Source organism: Callionymus lyra, chromosome 11 (genome assembly GCF_982586985.1).
Source record: "Callionymus lyra chromosome 11, fCalLyr1.hap1.1, whole genome shotgun sequence".
Taxonomy (NCBI): Eukaryota; Metazoa; Chordata; class Actinopteri; order Syngnathiformes; family Callionymidae; genus Callionymus; species Callionymus lyra.
In genome coordinates this window covers 22895371-22914873 of record NC_141828.1, presented here as the reverse complement: position 1 = coordinate 22914873, position 19503 = coordinate 22895371, and the positions used below count along the sequence as shown (strand labels likewise).

Genomic DNA, 19503 nt, shown 5'->3' with positions numbered 1-19503 from the left:
CAGAAATGTTTTGGCTTATTATTTATTTTAAATTAATTAAAAATAAAATGTTACTTATCATTTTTTTATGCAATGCAATTAAATGATTGTATTATGTGGTGATATATTAGATGTCATTTCGAGGGAAAGTATTTTATAAGAGAGACTTTAAGAAACCACTGGAGATCACAGGGAAATATATATTTATATATATATTTGTTTTCCTCTTCGCCCGTTTGTCAAACCCTGACAGGGTTTTTTGAAAATGTCCGGGCTCGTGCGAGTGTCCACCATTGGCTCAGGAGGAGCTTACCTACATGCAAATGAATCCACGCAACTTTGCTGCCTGTGATCCACAACATGAAGAGGAGGACGGGGAATACACTCATTTCCCCATCAGCTCCAGAAAAAACACCTTCCATCACTTTATTCCATTAAAAGGGCTAAATTGTGGCGCACAAAATAGAGCCGCTGCTTAGACACGCCATAACGGAGTACCAGGAGAAATTCAGTCGCTATACTGTGATGAGGCGAGAATGAGCAGCGCAGAAGACAGCGGGAGCAAGTCCTCGACGGGCCCCATCTCCAGCTTCACCATCCAGTCCATCCTGGGGACGAAGACCGACGCGCCGCGCCCGGGAACCAAAGACGCGTCGCTGCGGAGGCGCACACTCTCCGTGTCCTCGGAGGAGGAGTGCAGCGGCGCGGAGGACTCGGCGGACTGTTTCTGCTCCTCCGACACCGGACACAGCGAGCCGTGCCACCGGCGGACATCCCATCATAAGTTCTCCTGTCTAGGTGAGCGAGGAAGTTCAACGCATTCGATATTATTTTTTATTTCAGCGGATCGCAGGATCATCTTGATTTTAATCCCGGTGTTTATGGAATTTATTTTAAAATAGCAACTGATGTAAAAATAATAGTTGTTTGTATTAAGTGTAATAATTTTACGTTTCACTGTTTGTTTGTGTTTTTATTTCATATAGAACCATAAATATACATTTGATATAACCTCAAAAATGCATGTTAAAAATGTAGCTGACGGACTGTGGTTAGAATTTCGCACCTGACACGAAGCAGCGGCTTTTATTTGACAAATATTTCGCATTTTACTCACGAAAATATGTCGTGGTGAGTGTGCAAAAAAATTGCTTTACGTATTTATTGTCGCATTTAAGATCAGAAATCCGACCGTAAAATGTTACAATTTTTTTTAATCGCCTATTCGTTTTAAAACATTGCGATTTAACGCTTAATGAAAAAGTTGTATTAAATAGAAATAATATGCAACACGTTGTTCTGTTTTTTTCCATAACAATTGTCCTTTTTAACTCATCCGTATCCGCTCGTTCTCAGCAGAAAATGAAGTTTATTATCTCTTCCCCACAATTAAATAAAGATATTATTGGACAGAAGTAGGAGTTTGTGTCATTCATAGTTGTTTTTTTCCTGTACCCCTCGCAGGTTCCTCCAAAGGGGTTCTGTCCGGGAATGAGTCCCGCAGGGGTCTCCAGGACTATAAGGACGAGCAGGAGCGTCAGATGTCCCCCATGTCGGACGAGAGACAGACGGACAAACAGGGAGGCTCGGCCAAGAAGAAGACCCGCACCGTGTTCTCCCGGAGCCAGGTGTACCAGCTGGAGTCCACCTTCGACATGAAGCGGTACCTGAGCAGCTCGGAGCGGGCCTGCCTGGCCTCCAGCCTGCAGCTGACCGAGACTCAGGTCAAGACGTGGTTCCAGAACCGCAGGAACAAGTGGAAGCGGCAGCTCTCGGCCGAGCTGGAGGCGGCGAACATGGCCCACGCCTCGGCCCAGACTCTTGTGGGGATGCCGCTGGTGTTCAGGGAGAACTCCTTGTTGCGGGTCCCGGTTCCGAGGTCCATCGCCTTCCCGACACCGCTCTACTACCCCGGGAGCAACTTGCCAGCGCTGCCCTTGTACAACCTGTACAACAAGATCGAGTATTAAATTGGACCCCCAGGAGCCACAGAAAACCACCAAACATGTGTTGAATGTGATGTTCGGCTGAAGCTTCCCTTCTGTGTATAAATGTCTATAATTAATTATAATAATTTTTCTATTTGCTTTGTTAAACGAAAAGCATCGACTTTGCCGTCACAACGTTTTTATTTTATTTTATTTGCATTGGACGTTGTTGGCTGGTTTTAAATACGATTCTTCCATTTCAAGAGAGAGGTAAAGGAAAAAAAAACCTTTTTTTTTTTGGTTTGTTTTTTTTAGAAACTCGACCATCAAATAAATTTTTCTATTTCAATCAAATATGGGTGAATTTATTTTTAATTCATTGTTCAGACATATATCAGATTTAAATATCTATAACTTTATAATTGGGATACGATTAAGACTATATTAATCTTTGGATAATTGTATTAAAGAAAAGTAAATGAAACGCGTGTCAATATGATCTATGCACACGACACAAACTAATAAAAGCCCACTTTCTTGACACTGGATTCCATTTGTAAACATGTCTTAACAAGGAGAACAAATGAATAAATAAATGAAGAAAATGTCTTTTAGCAAATATGATGAATTTTTATACAGATATATATATACTTTATCATGGTTAATGTTGTATGCTGTAGTTAATTAACAATGAGATCTTATCAGCATAAACAGAAGAAGAGTTGACAACATTTAAAAGGACACGATAATTATATACGTACAGAAATGAATGTTTTTGGCTCAAAATTGACCAGATAAACAGAAGGTTGGTGTCCACAGACATGTTGCTATGCACAGTGAACATAAAAAAGACCCCAATTCTTCATTGGTTGCGATTATTTTAATGGTTTGGAACAACAGATCTTAGCATCAGACATATTTAATTGTGATTTATAAAGGATCAGTAAACTGAACTACTTTCCACAAAAGCCGACACTAAAAACAGACAAATAAAAACCAAAATACATTCAATTAAACATAATAATAACAACAACAATACAATTATAATAAAACATTCAAAATGATCACTTATTTTTTTCTTTCTTAGATCCATTTGAAATGTTCAAATTATTTACACATTTGAATATCGTCAGTGTAATAGGGGCTAAAAAGGCGATGTTTGTTAATCGTTCAGATCTTTCTGAACAAGATTTATGTCATATGCACGGTTTTGTCAATCGGTTGGATGCGTATGTCTTATTAAATTAAGTCAGGGTGCTTCTGGAGCATCCCCACATGCACAGTGCAAAGACCCCCCTCATGCATTCATGTAACCAGCCCACCATCTCTCATTCAACACTAATGGCTACATTAGCAAATCACAAGGAGTTACACTGTAGATTATTCCTGACCCAATTTCAGCAAAAGCCACCTTGTTGGCAGAATGATGGTGTGAGACAATAGCCGTGATTTATGGGCAGTCGTGAATAACTCCGGCAGCGGCACAAGGGTGCAGAGATGAATTTGTGACAGATCGGGAAAGAGAGAAAGAAGAGACGGAGGGGTAGAAACACTTATGAAAAGGGAGCAATAGCTCTGGTTGAATGAAGCTGTTTATTAGTTTCCACGCGGTCATTATGTCATCAGGTGTGACGGGAGCGAACTGCTTCTCTGGATGGATGTTTGCTCCTGCTGACTTGTGGGAAATCTGCATGACCTGTCACCTTCAGTTTGATTTACAAGACCTGGATAGATGTGACATGAGCGAAAGGGAAGGAGGGATGGGTAGAGGAGTAACTGTGGATCACTACAATGGCAGGTGTGAATTACAAATTTTAATAGCACAGCGATGAAAATGATTTGGAGCCATTTAAACTGCAATGAGACACTGTGATGAAGATTTGTTGAGCTGATGTGTTGTGCCTCAGGATTCATCAAAGCTGCCTGCTAAGGTGAAAAGCAAGTGTAATTCACACTGGGCTGTGATTTATGAAGGAAACCATGAGCTGCACACAATGTGGCAGGAGAGGATTCTCGGCTTGTCGAGCAGATTCAAGTCGGATCAGAAGCACCAGAGATAGAAATGTGTCTTTCAAGCTGAAGAAGAAATAACTGAGGCGTAAACTAATTAACCTAAACTAGAGACCTTTGTAAAATATTAAATGATTCAATTTACCATTTGACACATCTACGAAACCGATATCTCAAGATTAAGATATTTAATTCTAAATGAATGTATGATAATAACCTGCTTCAAATAAATTTGCTCGCAGTTCTGCGTTAATCATCAACTGGCTCTTCATCACTCAATCTTCTTCCTCAAAGATGATCCTCAGAGGTCTCAAATCGTGGATGATCACAACTTTGTGCTAAACTGTCCTCAGTTTAACACGACTGTTTGACACCAAGTGAGCACCACAGTAATCACAAAGTAATTTATAGAAACTATTATTTATTTTGTAAATACAGAAAAAAAAGCATTTTATCTTTATTGTGTTATCTCTGGCTCAAGGTAACCCGAAGACCGTAAATACATTTGCAGTGGTGGAGGTCACCTTGACCCGTAGAGACAAAGCAAGGGATACCACAAACACATTTGTTTTTGGACTTTAGGGTCACCTTTTCCCAGAGACAGCACAAAGGCTATTGATGTCTCGGTTTAAAATCAGGTCACTGTGATAGCAAAAGAGAGTGTTTTCCATAGAACCTAGATTATATTTTCCCAACAGTATTAAGTCCATTTTTCACTTCTCATCACTTTGAAAAGTACTTCATCAAGAGCTTTTGAACTTCGTGTAAGGAGCATCCATTACACGTGAGCTGGCTACGAGGCCATTTGCAGAAGCCCGGGCGCCGGCCAAGACGAGGGTTTTAAACACGATCGCAATGCATTAAGCAAGACAACTCTCAAGACCTGTTCTCCTCCTAAATTAATTTGAGCCGGGCCTAACAAGATTTCACTCCGCAGGCCCTGTCATCCGCTGCCGTTAACCAACCGCTGTATTTGTGAGTTAATGGTTCGGACTAGAAGTGATTTTTCATGATTCTGTTTTCTATCAACGGGAATTAAGGGGTTTCAGTTTTCAGCCTTCCCTGCATGACTTTATGTTGAAAACAACACAAAGCATCAACGATGCAGAAATATCTCTTTGAGGTTTGATTTCATATTTATTTGCTCGACAAATTGACTCAAGTTTTGGACTTATTTCTTCTGTACAATTTCCTTTAATGCGATCCAACTTCTCTAATAATCATTTTATTATCCAACTCATGCCATCGTCTAAATCACTTTACATGTGTGAAAGTTCTAAAGCAATAAATCCCCATATTGTCATTATTTACTCACATATATCACTGTGTAGAATAAATCCAGTGTAACAAAAACTAATTGTGTGTTTAGTAGAAAATAAAGGTAAAAAGTAAATCATTTTATTATTTACAATAGAATGTCTAGAGGAGCTACAGCGAGCCACTGATGTTTCAATTTGTTGCTTTATAAATTTGGCAAATTTCTAATTGTCTCAAAGAGATATTTTTAAACAGGTGCTTGTGATGAATTGTCTTGATATCTTCGCATTGGACACTGTCGGTGTTGAGTCACTTTGACTGAGCTTCACCAAAAGTAAGTCAACATTTTTTGTTTACTAAATGAATGAATCAACCAATCCACAGACGGCTTAAGCAGTTCACCCACAATATAAACTTCATTCATTTTCTACTCACCCTCATGTCGACTAAGGGTTGGGATTATTATCCTTTTTAGAGTTATAGACAAACATTTATTTTCATTTTAATGTAGCGACTGGAGCTCAGTCGTCTTCATCTTCGTCCAAAAAGACACATTCAATTCAAACATTTAAAATACCTCCATACTGCTCGTCTGTAACGTCCATCTTGAATTGAAGCCTCGACTTGTATTGAAACTATTCTGAAATAAATAGACAAGTTGACATTTTAACATTGTTTGTGGCAGAAGCTAAAATGCTAACATCTTACACAGACAGGAAAGACTTCAATGTTTACTGTCTACACTCTTGCGCGTGTGCGATATTTACCCGACATTTGTCACAACAAGATGGACGTTACAGACGAGCAGTATGGAGGTATTTGAATGTTTTTAAGTGTCTTTTTGGACGAAGATGAAGACAACTGAGCTCCAGTTGCTACATTAAAATGAACAAACATTTTTGTCTATAACTCTAAAAAGGAACAGATTACTCTGAAAATAATACCAACCGACCCTTAGTCGACATGAGGTTGAGTAGAAAATGAGTGTAAATTTAACTATTACTTTAAGAAGCTTCATTCAGCTGTTGTGACTTAAAACAAGGCGGTTTGACAGAAACTACAGACACATGAAGATGTGTTGATTTAAAACATTTACCAATGCTGATATTTAACCAGATATCGGGTCAGCCGTCGCGTCACAACACGAGCACAACACGTTCATTGTTAAATCACCAGTCATGTCTTGAAGTGAAGTGCCATCGGCTGTGCAATATGCATCAAACTATTACAGGCGACAGTATGTGGGGAGAACTTGCCTATTACTCCGCGGATAAGTCCATTAGCATTACCTTCGGCACAATAATGGATGTGAGATACAATTTTCTACATTTGTAAGGATAATAGGGGGATTATCTGTCAGGCCTTTCCCTACACACTCCAGAGAGAGACCACACTGAGGACAGAGAGCCCTGCAACTGTTGTTTTCACATCCGCCCCTCACTCCTTCTGCTCTCCTCACCCCTCGAAGACCCTCAGAGAGCGGCTGGACAGATAGAGCATGTCATTATTCTATTAAAGAGCTACAATTTTTGTAATGGGACTGGCAGCAGTCGGCAGAAGTGCAGGCAGCTTCTTCAATATCCTGGACATTATTTGCTCGTTTAGTTAAATGATGTTTCTAATTCCCTCATAATTACCTTTAATGAGGCTGCCTCCCTCCTTCTGATGCGGCCACATCTTAATATGGCATGACATTCTTTTTTAGGGATAATTACTTCTCAGGGGGCTGGGGAGCGAGGCCAGGGGTTTGTTGTGTGCTGCACACGTGGCAAATTGGCTTGTTTCCTGCCATTTTGTCTTCCTGCAAATTGGAAAATTAAGTTTCTCGGCTGGAGCATTAGAACGGTTAAGGTTGCTTAAAATGATCGAGGCACCACAAGACGCCGTGTCTTATTGATTTAGCTCTCTTTGTTTTTAACAGAATAAAGATACATTATTGTGCAGGAAGCTACTTCAAATAAAACAATTATATAAATACACAAGAAAGGTACTTACACTTACATTACAGACTGTAATTAAAGAAATAGTTCACCCAACATTTTCTACTCACCATCATGTCGACTATGTGTTGGGATTTTTTTTCATAGTAATATGTTCCTTTTCAGAGTTATAATCAAAATGTATATCCATATAAAAGAAGGACGAACTTCCTTCAAAATGACACACTTAAAAACGTTGCAACCGTGGTTCTAGTCTGTAACGTCCCTCTTGTATTGAAGCCTCGACATGAGGAATTGTTACCCAAAAGAAAATTGTTCTGGAAATGTTTATATATCAACTATATATATATCTTTATTTACGAGTACTCTGGGTAAATATAGCAAACGCTTCCAGAGTGCATAATGTCTTCTTCTACACTTTCATTATTTACCCGGAGTACTTTCAGAGTACTTCAGTCGCTACATTAAAATGAACATACATTTTTGTCTATAACTCTAAAAAGGAACATAGAGAAACAGTGATTTTTTAATTTCAACCAATATACATTGGCTCACACTAACATAAAAACTGAGGTTAACAGGAATTTATTATAAACTGTTGAAGACAGAGAGAGTTTGGTAAACATAAAATTAGTTGAAATAATTTGAAATGGTTTAAACACATCGGCTCACATTGGCCCATTGTGTGGTTGAGTTTGCCACCCCTGGTCTAAATCATTAGAAAATAATCATCTAATATAAAAAATGCTGTAAAATCTCACATAAAAAAATATTAATCGAATCCGTAAATGTCTACCGTAGGGTGTGACTAACCATTGCTTTTACTCCATACACCACACGAAAATATTTTACAAAAATACTACTTGTAGAGTAGTAAAACCAGATTAGCGATTAAATTGAATCAACACATTTAGACATATATTTCAGAATCAGAAAAGTTTTATTGCTGGTGTTTTAAACACAACAGTAGAATTTGTTGGGGTGGCGCTACAGAATATAGAAAATTAAAACATACAAATGAAATAGAAAAAGATGAATAAATACATTCAAAAAATGAACACCTGTAAATGGGATTTTTTTAAATTGAAATAAACGCATCATTCTAAAAATGTTAAATCTAGTCGTTCATTAAGTCTTGGAAAACATGTTTTTTCTCCTCACAACTTTTAACTTACCCTGAATATCTGATGAACGTTGCATGGCTCTGCAGCGGTCGTCACTTCTCTTTAAACCGATCCAGTTGCTGTAGTTCTAACCACAGCCATGGAAGAGTCGGCTGAGAGGTTTTCATTTCTAAGTGCTGATGTGTCGCAGACAGTTTGGCTCTGAAAGGGCCTGTTATGTGGCGTTTAAAGAGAAGGAAGGAGTGCTCCCGCAGGGCAGCCCCGTACATTAACGCTGACCACAAGAGGGTCTAACGCTTACGCCCTGTGCTGAAGTGACCTTCAGACAAGGTTCCTCAGCCGCCTGTGTGGGTATTGGAAGCGTCTTTCCTTCCCCCTCCTGTCTTTTTTTCATCTCTCTGAGTCTGGTTCTGATAGAGGTTTCTGCCTGTTTAAGGTGATTTTTCCTTGCCACTGTTGCCGAACGCTTGTGAATATGATCTATTGACACCTGTTTTTCTCTTCTTTTATATGGTTATCAAACTGTGTCTTAAGATAACTTGAATAATACTTCAGACTTTAAATTGCAATTTAATTGAATAGAGGATGTAAACAAACAGGAAGTGATGTCACATATTCCAGGAAGTTACAGCACAATGAATTTTCTATTTTCTATTTTTTTCAAATACAAGGGGGACTGGATTATAAGGCGTATTAAGCAAAACAAAAAAGTCAGATAAGTTAGTGAGTCAAACTTAATTAAACATGTTCACAATAACTTTCAAAAACATTCAGTTGTTTCACATAAAAAAACACAAAATCAATTGAACATTCAAAATAACTCTACTAAATTGTTCAGTTATAACACGTAAAATAACTTTGTCTACTTCTTGAGTCCTTCACACAACCCTCCTGACTACGGCAGTTGTAAAGCTTCAAGAAGTGCATCTGTGTGGTTTACCAAAGTCTAAACATTTGGACAGAGAGCTTGATACCACACAAAAACTGTGTAGGTCAGTAAATACAACCCAAACTAATCCATATGTAAAGCGCTCCAGATTATACTTTTTTTTTTTTTTTTAATTATATATGTTATATATATTCGTTTAATCACTCGTTTGTTTTTTAAAGTGGTTCATCTGGTTGGCAAGGAATGGCGTCAGATTTGTTTGTATACTTAAGAAATTACTTTTTCTAATTAAGAAAGTATAAAACAAGACAAAATTGTGCTTTCAATGGTGATCCATTGAAATGGTAATCCAGCCAAGATTTGTGGCAAGGAAAGCAGCCAAGCAAATCTAAGCAAGGGATCACCATTTCTTTAACCCTTGTGTTATCTCTGGGTCAAGGTGACCCAGGGTCCGAAAACACATGTGTTTCCCGGAATATATTTGCAGCGGTGGATGAGATCATGAGACAACACAAGGGATACCTCAAACACATTTATTTTCAGGCCTTTGGATCCCCTTGACCCAGAGACAACACAAGGGATACCTCAAAAACATTTGTTATCAGGCCTTGAGATATCACAAGGGTTAAAGAGGTATCAAAGACAAGAGCAAAGAGTTGAGTCTTTAAACAAGTAAAGGCTATAGAAATATTTCCCATATACATACAAAAGTCTGGTTACATCATTCAACCCCAAATCTCAGATTGAATGACACAAACAAATCGTGGACAATTGAGGGACTAACTACCTCTCAAGTGTCCTGCTGGGTCAGATGTGTGTTTGTTATGAGATTTGATATTGAGTTGCTTCTAATGCGAAGAGGTGTGAGCCGTTACACGGACCAAGTGGTCTCTTTCAGCTCCAGGAGGCTCATGTGTGCAGAGCTGATCTGTCACAACGTGAGACCGACAACTGACCACATAGCCTGCAGCATGGCAGCAGGGGAACACAATGAGAGCGGCACACTATCACCTGACAGCTAATTAGGGATCACTACACCGGGAGGGAATACATTGTCTTTGAGGGAATGAGGGGGAATACAGCAAAGAGGTCAGAGAAAATCCCTGTGAAGTGTCACTCAGAGCTACAAGTCGGTTTGCGATTCCTTTAAAAAAAAATTATATGTAGGTGGCGATGCAATGTTTGTTTTAGCTACCACTAGCTGCAGTACTTTTTAACAACAGTCTTCTAACTCTTGCATACTTAGATGAGGATATGTTGAATCAAATGTATAAAATATTTCACATTTTAATTTCAACCTACCTTAAGTTATAGTTTACCAAAAATTTAAATTTCACTCATTATCTACTCATGTTTTCACTCATGAGTCATAGACAAAAATGTTTGTTCTATTTAATGTAGGGACTGGAGCTCACTTGTCTTGTGTCCAAAAAGACACTTAAAAACATTCAAATACCTCCATACTGCTCGTCTGTAACATCCATCTTGTATTAAAGCCTCAACATTTGAAATTGTTCCAAAAAAACACCCTTAAATTAATCTACATTTTAAGATTGTTTGTAGCTGAAGCTCTCAGTCTCTCAGCTCCAACAACAAGTTTATCCTCATTCAAACACATAGCAAGTGTCAGTGTTCACGATTTTACGCTGATATCCTAGTAGCGTCCTCTAAGTCCAAGCTTCAAATGTGAACTTGTTTATTTTTTTCCAACAATTTCCAACGTCGAGATGGCTATAAAGTCCAGCAGCATGGAGGTATTTGGATGTTTTTAAGTATCTTTTTGGACGCAGATAAAGATGCAACAACTGAGCTCCAGTTGCTACATTAAATGCTCATATAGTCATTAAATTGACCTGAAACATACTTGACGTAAACCATCGGTTCACTCAGCATGAATACTGAAGAGCAGGGATTTTCATGGAACCACATTCGTAGCCATTAGTTGAGTGTAGAATTTCATGTGCATCTTTTGGCAGCAGCTTCTCTCCGGGACAGTAGGATGGCAGTGGTGTTGGTGTTTGAGGAGGAGGGGCAGAAAGGATGAAGGAGAGGCTCAACATCCCACCAACAAAGCAGCCCAACAAGCCCGGTGTAACCCAATCCCCCCCTCTGGCTCTGGTGTGCCACAGTGCACTCCGTCTCGGTGTGCACCCCCTAGATGCTTTTAAAGAGATTTGGTCAGCGAGAAGCAGCTCTTCAAAAGAATTGTCGTGACATTAGAAAGTAATTAGCTCGACCTGAGGCCGGGGATCCCCTGACCTGACTAATTCTGTATCTCCAAACAATCCGTCTTGGCGTGAGGCGGCCCCAGTCAGGCACGTTCTCGGTCTACGAGGAAGAGGATTCCCAGTGGTGGAGATTCCCATGGACCTGCAGGTGGACTCACCTCCCAAAGGTCAATGGGAAAGGTTACTAGTAATCCATCTGAGTAACAGTCAGCAGGTAGATTTTGAAGGACATCTTGAAATATGAAAGGAATAAAGCTTTGAAAATTCTTTGACACAAATTCCTGTTGAGAATACTCAAGAGAAGAAGGTTTTTCTATGCTCAAGAGAAATGAGAGAAACACAAATCAATCCTGAACCATACTCGTCCCTGGCCACCTGTTTTTCTATCACTTCAGGGCTCAGTGGGACTTTTATCACGACGAGAACAACTATCAGATGAAGAGTCGCAGGTGGGGAGGGGGCAGAAGCCTACAGATCGATGCTGCAGGGTGGGACTCGACACCATCAGTCCCCTCATTTAATGTCTCTGATGGCTTTAAGTGCTGCCGCAGCCTTCAGCGCCATCAGAAAAAAGCAAGAGATTTTTGAATTCATGAGTTGTGTGTGAAAAGTCTCGAATGTCATTAAGAATGTCATGAAAATACTAACTATTTATATAAAACTTCAACAACCTCACAAAACAAACATAAATGCGAAGCACTATAATGTAACAAGAGCAGAATAAACAATGACTCACACTTTGTAGATCCAAGAACGTTTTTAACCTCAAATGATTCAGTAAATTTTGCTTTCCCTGGAATCCAGGCATTACACCACCAATACATCCATCGCCAACATTTACAGCTCTACAGCTCAGTCATTCAGGGAAGACTCAAAGTAGAATCTCTGCTCCTCCATAGATTTGAGTTGGCTCAGGCACCTTTTATGGATGATTCATGGACGTCTCTCTCTGAGGAGTAATGCAGAGAGACTATGATTCTAATTATTTCTGGGTTTTTTTCAGGTTTCTGGGAGGAAAATCCTCTTTTCCCCACGACCCAACCTCGGTTTAGATGGATACATGGATGCATAGATGAATGGATTAATTTTTATATGGAAGTATGGATGTATAGATGTATGCATGTATGTATGGATGGATGCATGAATGGATAGTTGGATGACTGGATTGACGGATAAATGGATGGATGAATGGAAAGCTGGACAGACAGGTAACCTGAGGGATCAATGGGTGGATAGATGGATGGTTGAATGAATGGCTCAACGGACGATTGGATGGATGTATGGATGAATGGGATCATGGATGAATGGATGGATGAATCAATGGACTGCTGGATCAATGGATCGATGAATGGAAGGATGGATGGATGGATGGATGGATGGATGGATGGATGGATGGATGGATGGATGGATGGGTGGATGGATGGATGGATGATGGATGATGGATGATGGATGATGGATGATGGATGGATGGATGATGGATGGATGGGATCATGAATTGACGGATGATGAGATGGATGAATGGATGGATGAATGGATGGTTGAATGAATAGATCGACGGACGGTTGGATGAAAGGATGGATGGATGTATCGATGGATGAATGGATGAATGGATGAATGGATGGATGGATGGATGGATGGATGGATGAATGAATGGATGGATGGATGGATGGATGGATGGATGAATGAATGGATGGATGGATGGATGGATGGATGGATGGATGGATGGATGGATGGATGGATGGATGGATGGATGGATGGATGGATGGATGGATGGATGGATGGATGGATGGATGGATGGATGGATGGATGGATGGATGGATGGATGGATGGATGGATAGTCGATTGTTCGAATTGATTAAAATAAAAGTTATTTTGTGACTGGATTTAAGTTTATATTGACACAAAAAATACTTCCAGCCCTGTTACAATGAAGAGGGAAAAATAAAAACACACACTTGTTAAACTGGTAGCACTCAGAAATGGGTCCCAGAAATTGGCCAATTAGGAAGTGATCTGTCATGTCAAACTTATTTGAGGGAAAGGATCAACCCTCAGGGTTGGAAGGTCAGGATGAAAGGGTGTCCCCTATGGGACCGCACAGGGATTCTCAAAGAAACGCTGATCCAGAGCTTTTCTAAAGGAATCTTCTAATTACAATAAATCTCCACTGCGAGGTAGAGACCTGGTGATACAGTTGCGACACAAAAGCGCTAACCTGAGGCACTGCAGGGAGCCCATAGATGTCGGCTCTGAAGACTGATAGGATCCAGGACGGTGGGGACTTCTCACTCGTCCAGGTCAGACCCTTGAAGAGATCAGAGCTATATCAGTCTGACCACCACCTCTAAGCCTCCGCAGCCTCTGGGGTTTAAAAGGGTCTTTGACCTTGTGCACAGATTAGTATCAGTATCTGTATTAGGACTCCCTGTCTTGTGTCCGCCTCTCCTCATTGTCTCCGATTCTCATAAGGAGTCCTCGGAATAGAACCACGCTTGAGAAATGTCTCATTACCTATTGATTTGTGTGCATATTGTCCTGACATATACGTTTACACACAAGAGCATCACAAACTTTTGTTAATATGGGGTATGTTCAATCCTTCAGAAGACACAAGTAAAGAAATCATTCCGGAAGAATTAAGGAAATCATTCTTTTGATGTATCAGCAGTCACCTTCTAAAGAGAATTGTATTAAAATGTTTAACATTATACACACTGTTAAAATAACTGAGCGAACAGTGGTTCTCACTGTAGCTGATATTGGGATTTTCTGTGGAAACATGTATTTTTGTGAGAAAAAAAAAGGCAGCCTTAGGAAGGTCAAACGTAGTTGCAAAATATAAAACAATTAAAACACTGCAGCACTGCTTGTTAATTAAAAAAAAAAAAAAAGTTTTGTATAGTCATATATTTAGTCATTTTTCTCTCTTAAATTCAAACTTTACTCATGTTTTACTCATCCTCATGTCGACCAAGAGTTGTTTTTAGCGGATCTTGCTAGGCTAGTTGCTAGCCTAGCAGCTAGACCAACATCCTAGACGGACAGGAAGTACTCTCGTAATTTTTGGAGACTTTACAGTGTAGACAGTAGACTGGAAATGCTCGTGATATTTACTCAGGGATTTCTGTATGTGTAGGATGTTGTCCTAGAAGCGTCCGCAAAAACAAAATTGTGTATTTCTTTCCAGAACAATTCCTAATATCATGGCTTTAATACAAGAGGGACGTTACAGACGAGCAGTATGTTTTTATTTTCGGATGTTTTTAAGTGTCTTTTTGGAGGAAGATGAAGACGAAGACAACTGAGCATCAGTCGCTACATTAAAATGAACAAACATTTTTGTTTATAACTCTAAAAGGAACAGAATACTCTGAAATAATCCCAACTCTTAGTCAACATTACGGTGAATAAAAAATGGAAGGGAAAAAGGAAGTTTGGTTTTGGGTGAACCATCATTTTAAGTTGAACGCCTGGTTGACTAACCAAATAACAGACCATCCCTTTTTTTTAAATCTGCATCATACCAACGACTTCCTGAGGAGTCATTCGAGTGGATGATGATTTCAAAATTTATTTTGGAGCTAACGTCTTGAACTAGTTTATAGCAGAAGACTAAGTTGAATATTTCCAAGATGTGTGTGTTTTTTTTTTAACATTGATACACTCTTCAAAAACAGACATCTTTGTTCCATTTTCACTACCTGTTCAACGATCTCTCACTAACTCCAGCAGCCACAGGGGGAGGAAAGAGGAAAAGGAGGGGAGAGTTTGTTCTTCCTGCAATTAGCATTCACGGTTAGCTAAGCAGAACTAATGCGGCAAATCCTTGAGTCTCGTGTTTCGCCTCCTCCACTGCTGGAGTACCTGCGGGCCAGATTAAACTGTAGCGCGATGACAAACCTCTGACGGATCCATTACAAGCATTTTATCATTAGCTGTGTTATTGGTAATTCCTTTTGAATGGCCGTGACAAAACAGTAGCGGAACGACAAGAAGAGATAAACAAGAGACTTCTTGGGCGACAGGTAATACTGTCATTTGGACGTCAAATCCAGAGTCGAGGAAGCGCTGACGGGAGGCACATTTTGACCTCTTTTAAGAGGTCTTCTGAGTACAGCAGTCAATCCTGTCTCATGTTTGAACAAGAGACGTTAAACAAATCTCTGACTTATGCAACCACAACGTTCTATGTTTAGATAATCAAACATGCTGTCATCTCTAGTAATAAGCCACCCTCGGGTTCCTCAGCATGTAGGTCAGGCCTGCATGATATCATCTATTCAACGGAGGATCAGGATATGAGCTCAACGTGTCAACTTTATGAGTTGTAGTTGAAACTGTAATGATCTCATGAGTGTTAAGTGACACAAAGGCACGGCCACTTAACAGACTTCTTCACCAAGTTCACAAATAGATCTCGGAGACCTCAGGCTGAAAGTGAAGAGGATTCTTCTTTTTTTCTTTTTTAACGATTTCTTCGTTTCCGTTCTCATAGACGGTCTAGGTTTTATCAATTTAATCTCATTTACAAAGACAGGGACGTCACATGTTTATCCACAGCTCAGTTCTCTACGGCGTCTCATCGTTTACAAACAGGTACAAGCAGAGCAAGTGGTCCCGATTGATCTGTTAAAGATACCCAGGAAGAGAAGGACACAGTCTGGTCACAGCGAACCCAAGGAGTCGCTGATCAATAAGTCTTTTCAGTGTCACCGGGAGCGTTAAAGTCGACACCTCGCTGGAGATCGTTGATAGAACCACAACATGGTGCTTTGAATTTGATACAGATATGGATTAATTTAGAGGGCGACGCCAGGCATATTTCGTGTTTGGTAAATGGATGGAGAAGTAAATAAAGACCCATTCATCTCCAGTTTATCTTGAAACAAAACTGAGGTGGTCACCAGATGATTACAAGGAATCGTAAATGCTATACTCTGAGCATCTGCTGGATGTCAGAGCTTTTTTAAATGATGGTTCAGCCAATATTAAATCTTGTTTTCTACTCACCTTCATGTCGATTAAAGGTTGGGGTTATATTCAAAGAAATCTGTTCCTTTTTGTTCATTTTAATGTAGCGACTAGAGCTCAGTTCTCTTCATCTTCATCCAAAAAGACACTAAAAAAACATCCGAATACCTCCATACTGTTCGTCTGTAACGTCTTGAAGCCTTAACTAGAAGAATTGTTGATATTTCTATATTTTAAGATTGTTTGTGACAGAATTACAAGCGGTATGAACCGGAAGTAATCACGATAATACCCAGAGTACTTCCGGTATATAGATGTTTTTTAAGTGTCTTTTTGGACGTAGATGTAGACGTAGACAACTGAGCTCCAGTCGCTACATTAAAATGAACAAACAATTTTGTCTATAACGCTAAAAAGGAACAGATTACTCTGAACATAATCCCAACCCTTAGTTGACATGAGGTTGAGTACTAAATGAGTAAAGTTTGATATTGGGCGAACTTTCACTTTTACTTTCAAGAAGAATTAAATCAGTAAATCAATATATTTGCACTAACAAAGTTCCAAATATGAATTTGTGTTTTTTCGCTGAAACATTTATTTAAAGCCTGGGCAAGACAAGTCGATCTTCATCCCATGTGCCACCGTTTAGGGTAGTTTAAATAAAAATAATCATCTGATAAAAGGAGAAAAATCAGTTAAACGATCAATACCAGCAGGTATCAAACATACATTCAAGTGTAGCACTCTGGACCACGCATATAGTTGAAAGTTTGGGTCGTAAATGAAGCCACTTCTCACGCTCTGTTGGTGAACCGCAGGTGCTCGCCTCTACTTAATGTTCAATTCAAACGGGAGAAGATGGAACTATAATAAAGAACCTCTCCTCTAATATTGAGGACTCCTCCAGCTGAAGAATTTTAACTCCCATTAATGAGCGCGAGGCGAGAGAGCTCGGTGACTGCTGAAAAGGGTTTAAGGTTACGGAACCATTCGGGAGTCGTTACCTGTGGAGAGTAACACATCCGGTGTGCTCAGTGTTTTCCGACAGGGAACAGTACAATCTGTTATACTGTAGTGATCATCAGCTCTTCCTCCACCCATGATTACCAGTAATTACCTGTTTTTCCTCCCTCTCTGCTTCTCTTCATCCCGTCTCCTCTCTCTCTTCCCCTTTCTCCCCTGAGCTATTAGCCTAACTGGCTGTTGTGGAGAAAAGAGGAGGTGTGTGGAGAACAAGGCAGGCTTTTATGGACTCCCCACCAGCGCCACTCCACACCGCTCCATTTTGAAATTATCGGGTCCCCTTGCTTTTGAAGTCTCTGTAAGCGCACCCTCCTATTTACGAGATGGCTATGTACTTAAAGGCCACAGATTGATCAAGAGGTCCTAAAGATAGCCTTTTCACTGAAAGCACCGCAATACTCCAGCTTCCACAGGCCACATCGGCACAGAGAAAGGGTAAAATGAAATGCATCACCCCCCTCAAAGTCAGGCATATTCAGATTTTAATGTACAATTTCCATTTACCCTGTAAAAATGTCACGATTGAGCGCGGAATTCACAATGAGCAAAGCGATTTATTTTCTTCCCGTTCCATTCATTGTTGACTCTGTTACAGAGCATCACACGTTTTTATAGTTTTTTATTTGACTTAATCTCCATAAAAATAAATGCACTTTTATACAAAGTAGCTGCCTTTGTAAAAATACATTTACTCAATAAAGAGGAGATAAATCTATGAAATTAATATTTGATTACTGTTATTTGTTGAATGAACTTTATTAAAATAAAATGAAAAATAAAAAACCCTTGTGTTATACCAAGGTCAAGGTGACCCGAAGCCTGGAAAACAACTGTGTTTGTGGTATCCCTTGTGCTACTCAGGGTCAAGGTGACCCGAAGGCTGGAAATCAAATCCGTTTGTGGTATCCCTTGTGTTATGTCTCTGGATCAAGGTGAACGACCTCCCTGGCTTTCAGAAATACATATGGAGTGGTGGAGGTCGTTCACCTTGACCCAGAGACAGCACAAGGGATACCACAAACACATTTGTTTTTGGTTAATTTTAAACTTTAAAAACATAATAATAAAAAGAAAAATAGTTAGAGTACAATTTAAAAACTGACTTGTATTGACAGAAACACTGCATTAAGACAGTCCATATTATGTTGTTTGCTTGGAGAAAACAAATGGGTCTAATTTTAAGCCTAAACAAATATTATTTTATAACATTTATTATCATATTATACGTTTGTAGTTCAGTGTTGATTTAATCAATGCACACTGGACTTCATGATTTGAGAGAAAATTGATCATTTATATGGTGTTATCACTGCTACTTGTTAGGGGTATTTATCAGGGAGCTGCAGTGGATGAAGAGACAATACAAGATTTGCTCGACACAAACTGCCGAGTTTGAATTACGTTGAGATGATTCATGTCTTTTTCTTGACGGCACGATAAGAAACTAATGAGAGTGTTTTGAGAGCCCCGGCAGCCAGATGGATGTTGTTTTCTACAACATTAACCTTGCAAATGGCTGTCAGAGAGCAGCGAAGTCACACACACACATAAAGAAAAATGTACATTGAAGGGTTAAAAAACGGCCTGAAATATAGAGACATTTTTGCAATGATAATAAAAAACTATAAATAGAGATTGAAGTCATGAGAGGCAGTTTGTCAGCGTGTCCGGATGACGCTGAGGACGATGTAAATGTGAGGCAGCAAGTGGAGGATCAGGAGCCGACACCTAACATCCCTCCAGAATAAGTGATCCTACATAATAATGTCCTCATGCGTCTTGATTAGAGCAAAGCCAGAGCAAGACGAAAGCATCTGTCAGACTATGAAAACTGGCTCACAAGGTTACGGCTTCTGGAGGCGGCCGGAGCTCACGCAAATATGCTCTGTGAGCCCTTTAATCTGGCAGCTATATCTTCTTTAGTGGCACCATTACCTGAAGCTACCACCATGATTGCATCCATGACAACGATCCTCACAAAAACCATAATGTGGAACCGGGTTCAGATGGTTTGTGGATCTATACTGGGCTTTTAAGAGAAGGATACACATGAGGAGGCATAAGCAGGGTATCTAAGAATGTGGATGTACTACTGTTTCTGTACAAATATTAAAGAAGGATTTCTGACATTGATGAATTGAGAGTTGAGTT

The 19503-nt window shown here is 39.7% G+C and overlaps 1 protein-coding gene across 1 annotated transcript; it reads left to right on the top strand.

Moving 5' to 3' along the window:
• Window positions 1-232: 232 nt before the first annotated feature.
• On the top strand, window positions 233-2237 carry hmx2 (H6 family homeobox 2). Its single transcript, XM_087803009.1, has 2 exons — window positions 233-777; window positions 1444-2237. Exons 1-2 carry the CDS (start codon window positions 516-518, stop codon window positions 1947-1949), a joined length of 768 nt encoding a protein of 255 aa, XP_087659135.1. The 5' UTR covers window positions 233-515; the 3' UTR covers window positions 1950-2237.
• Window positions 2238-19503: the final 17266 nt, after the last annotated feature.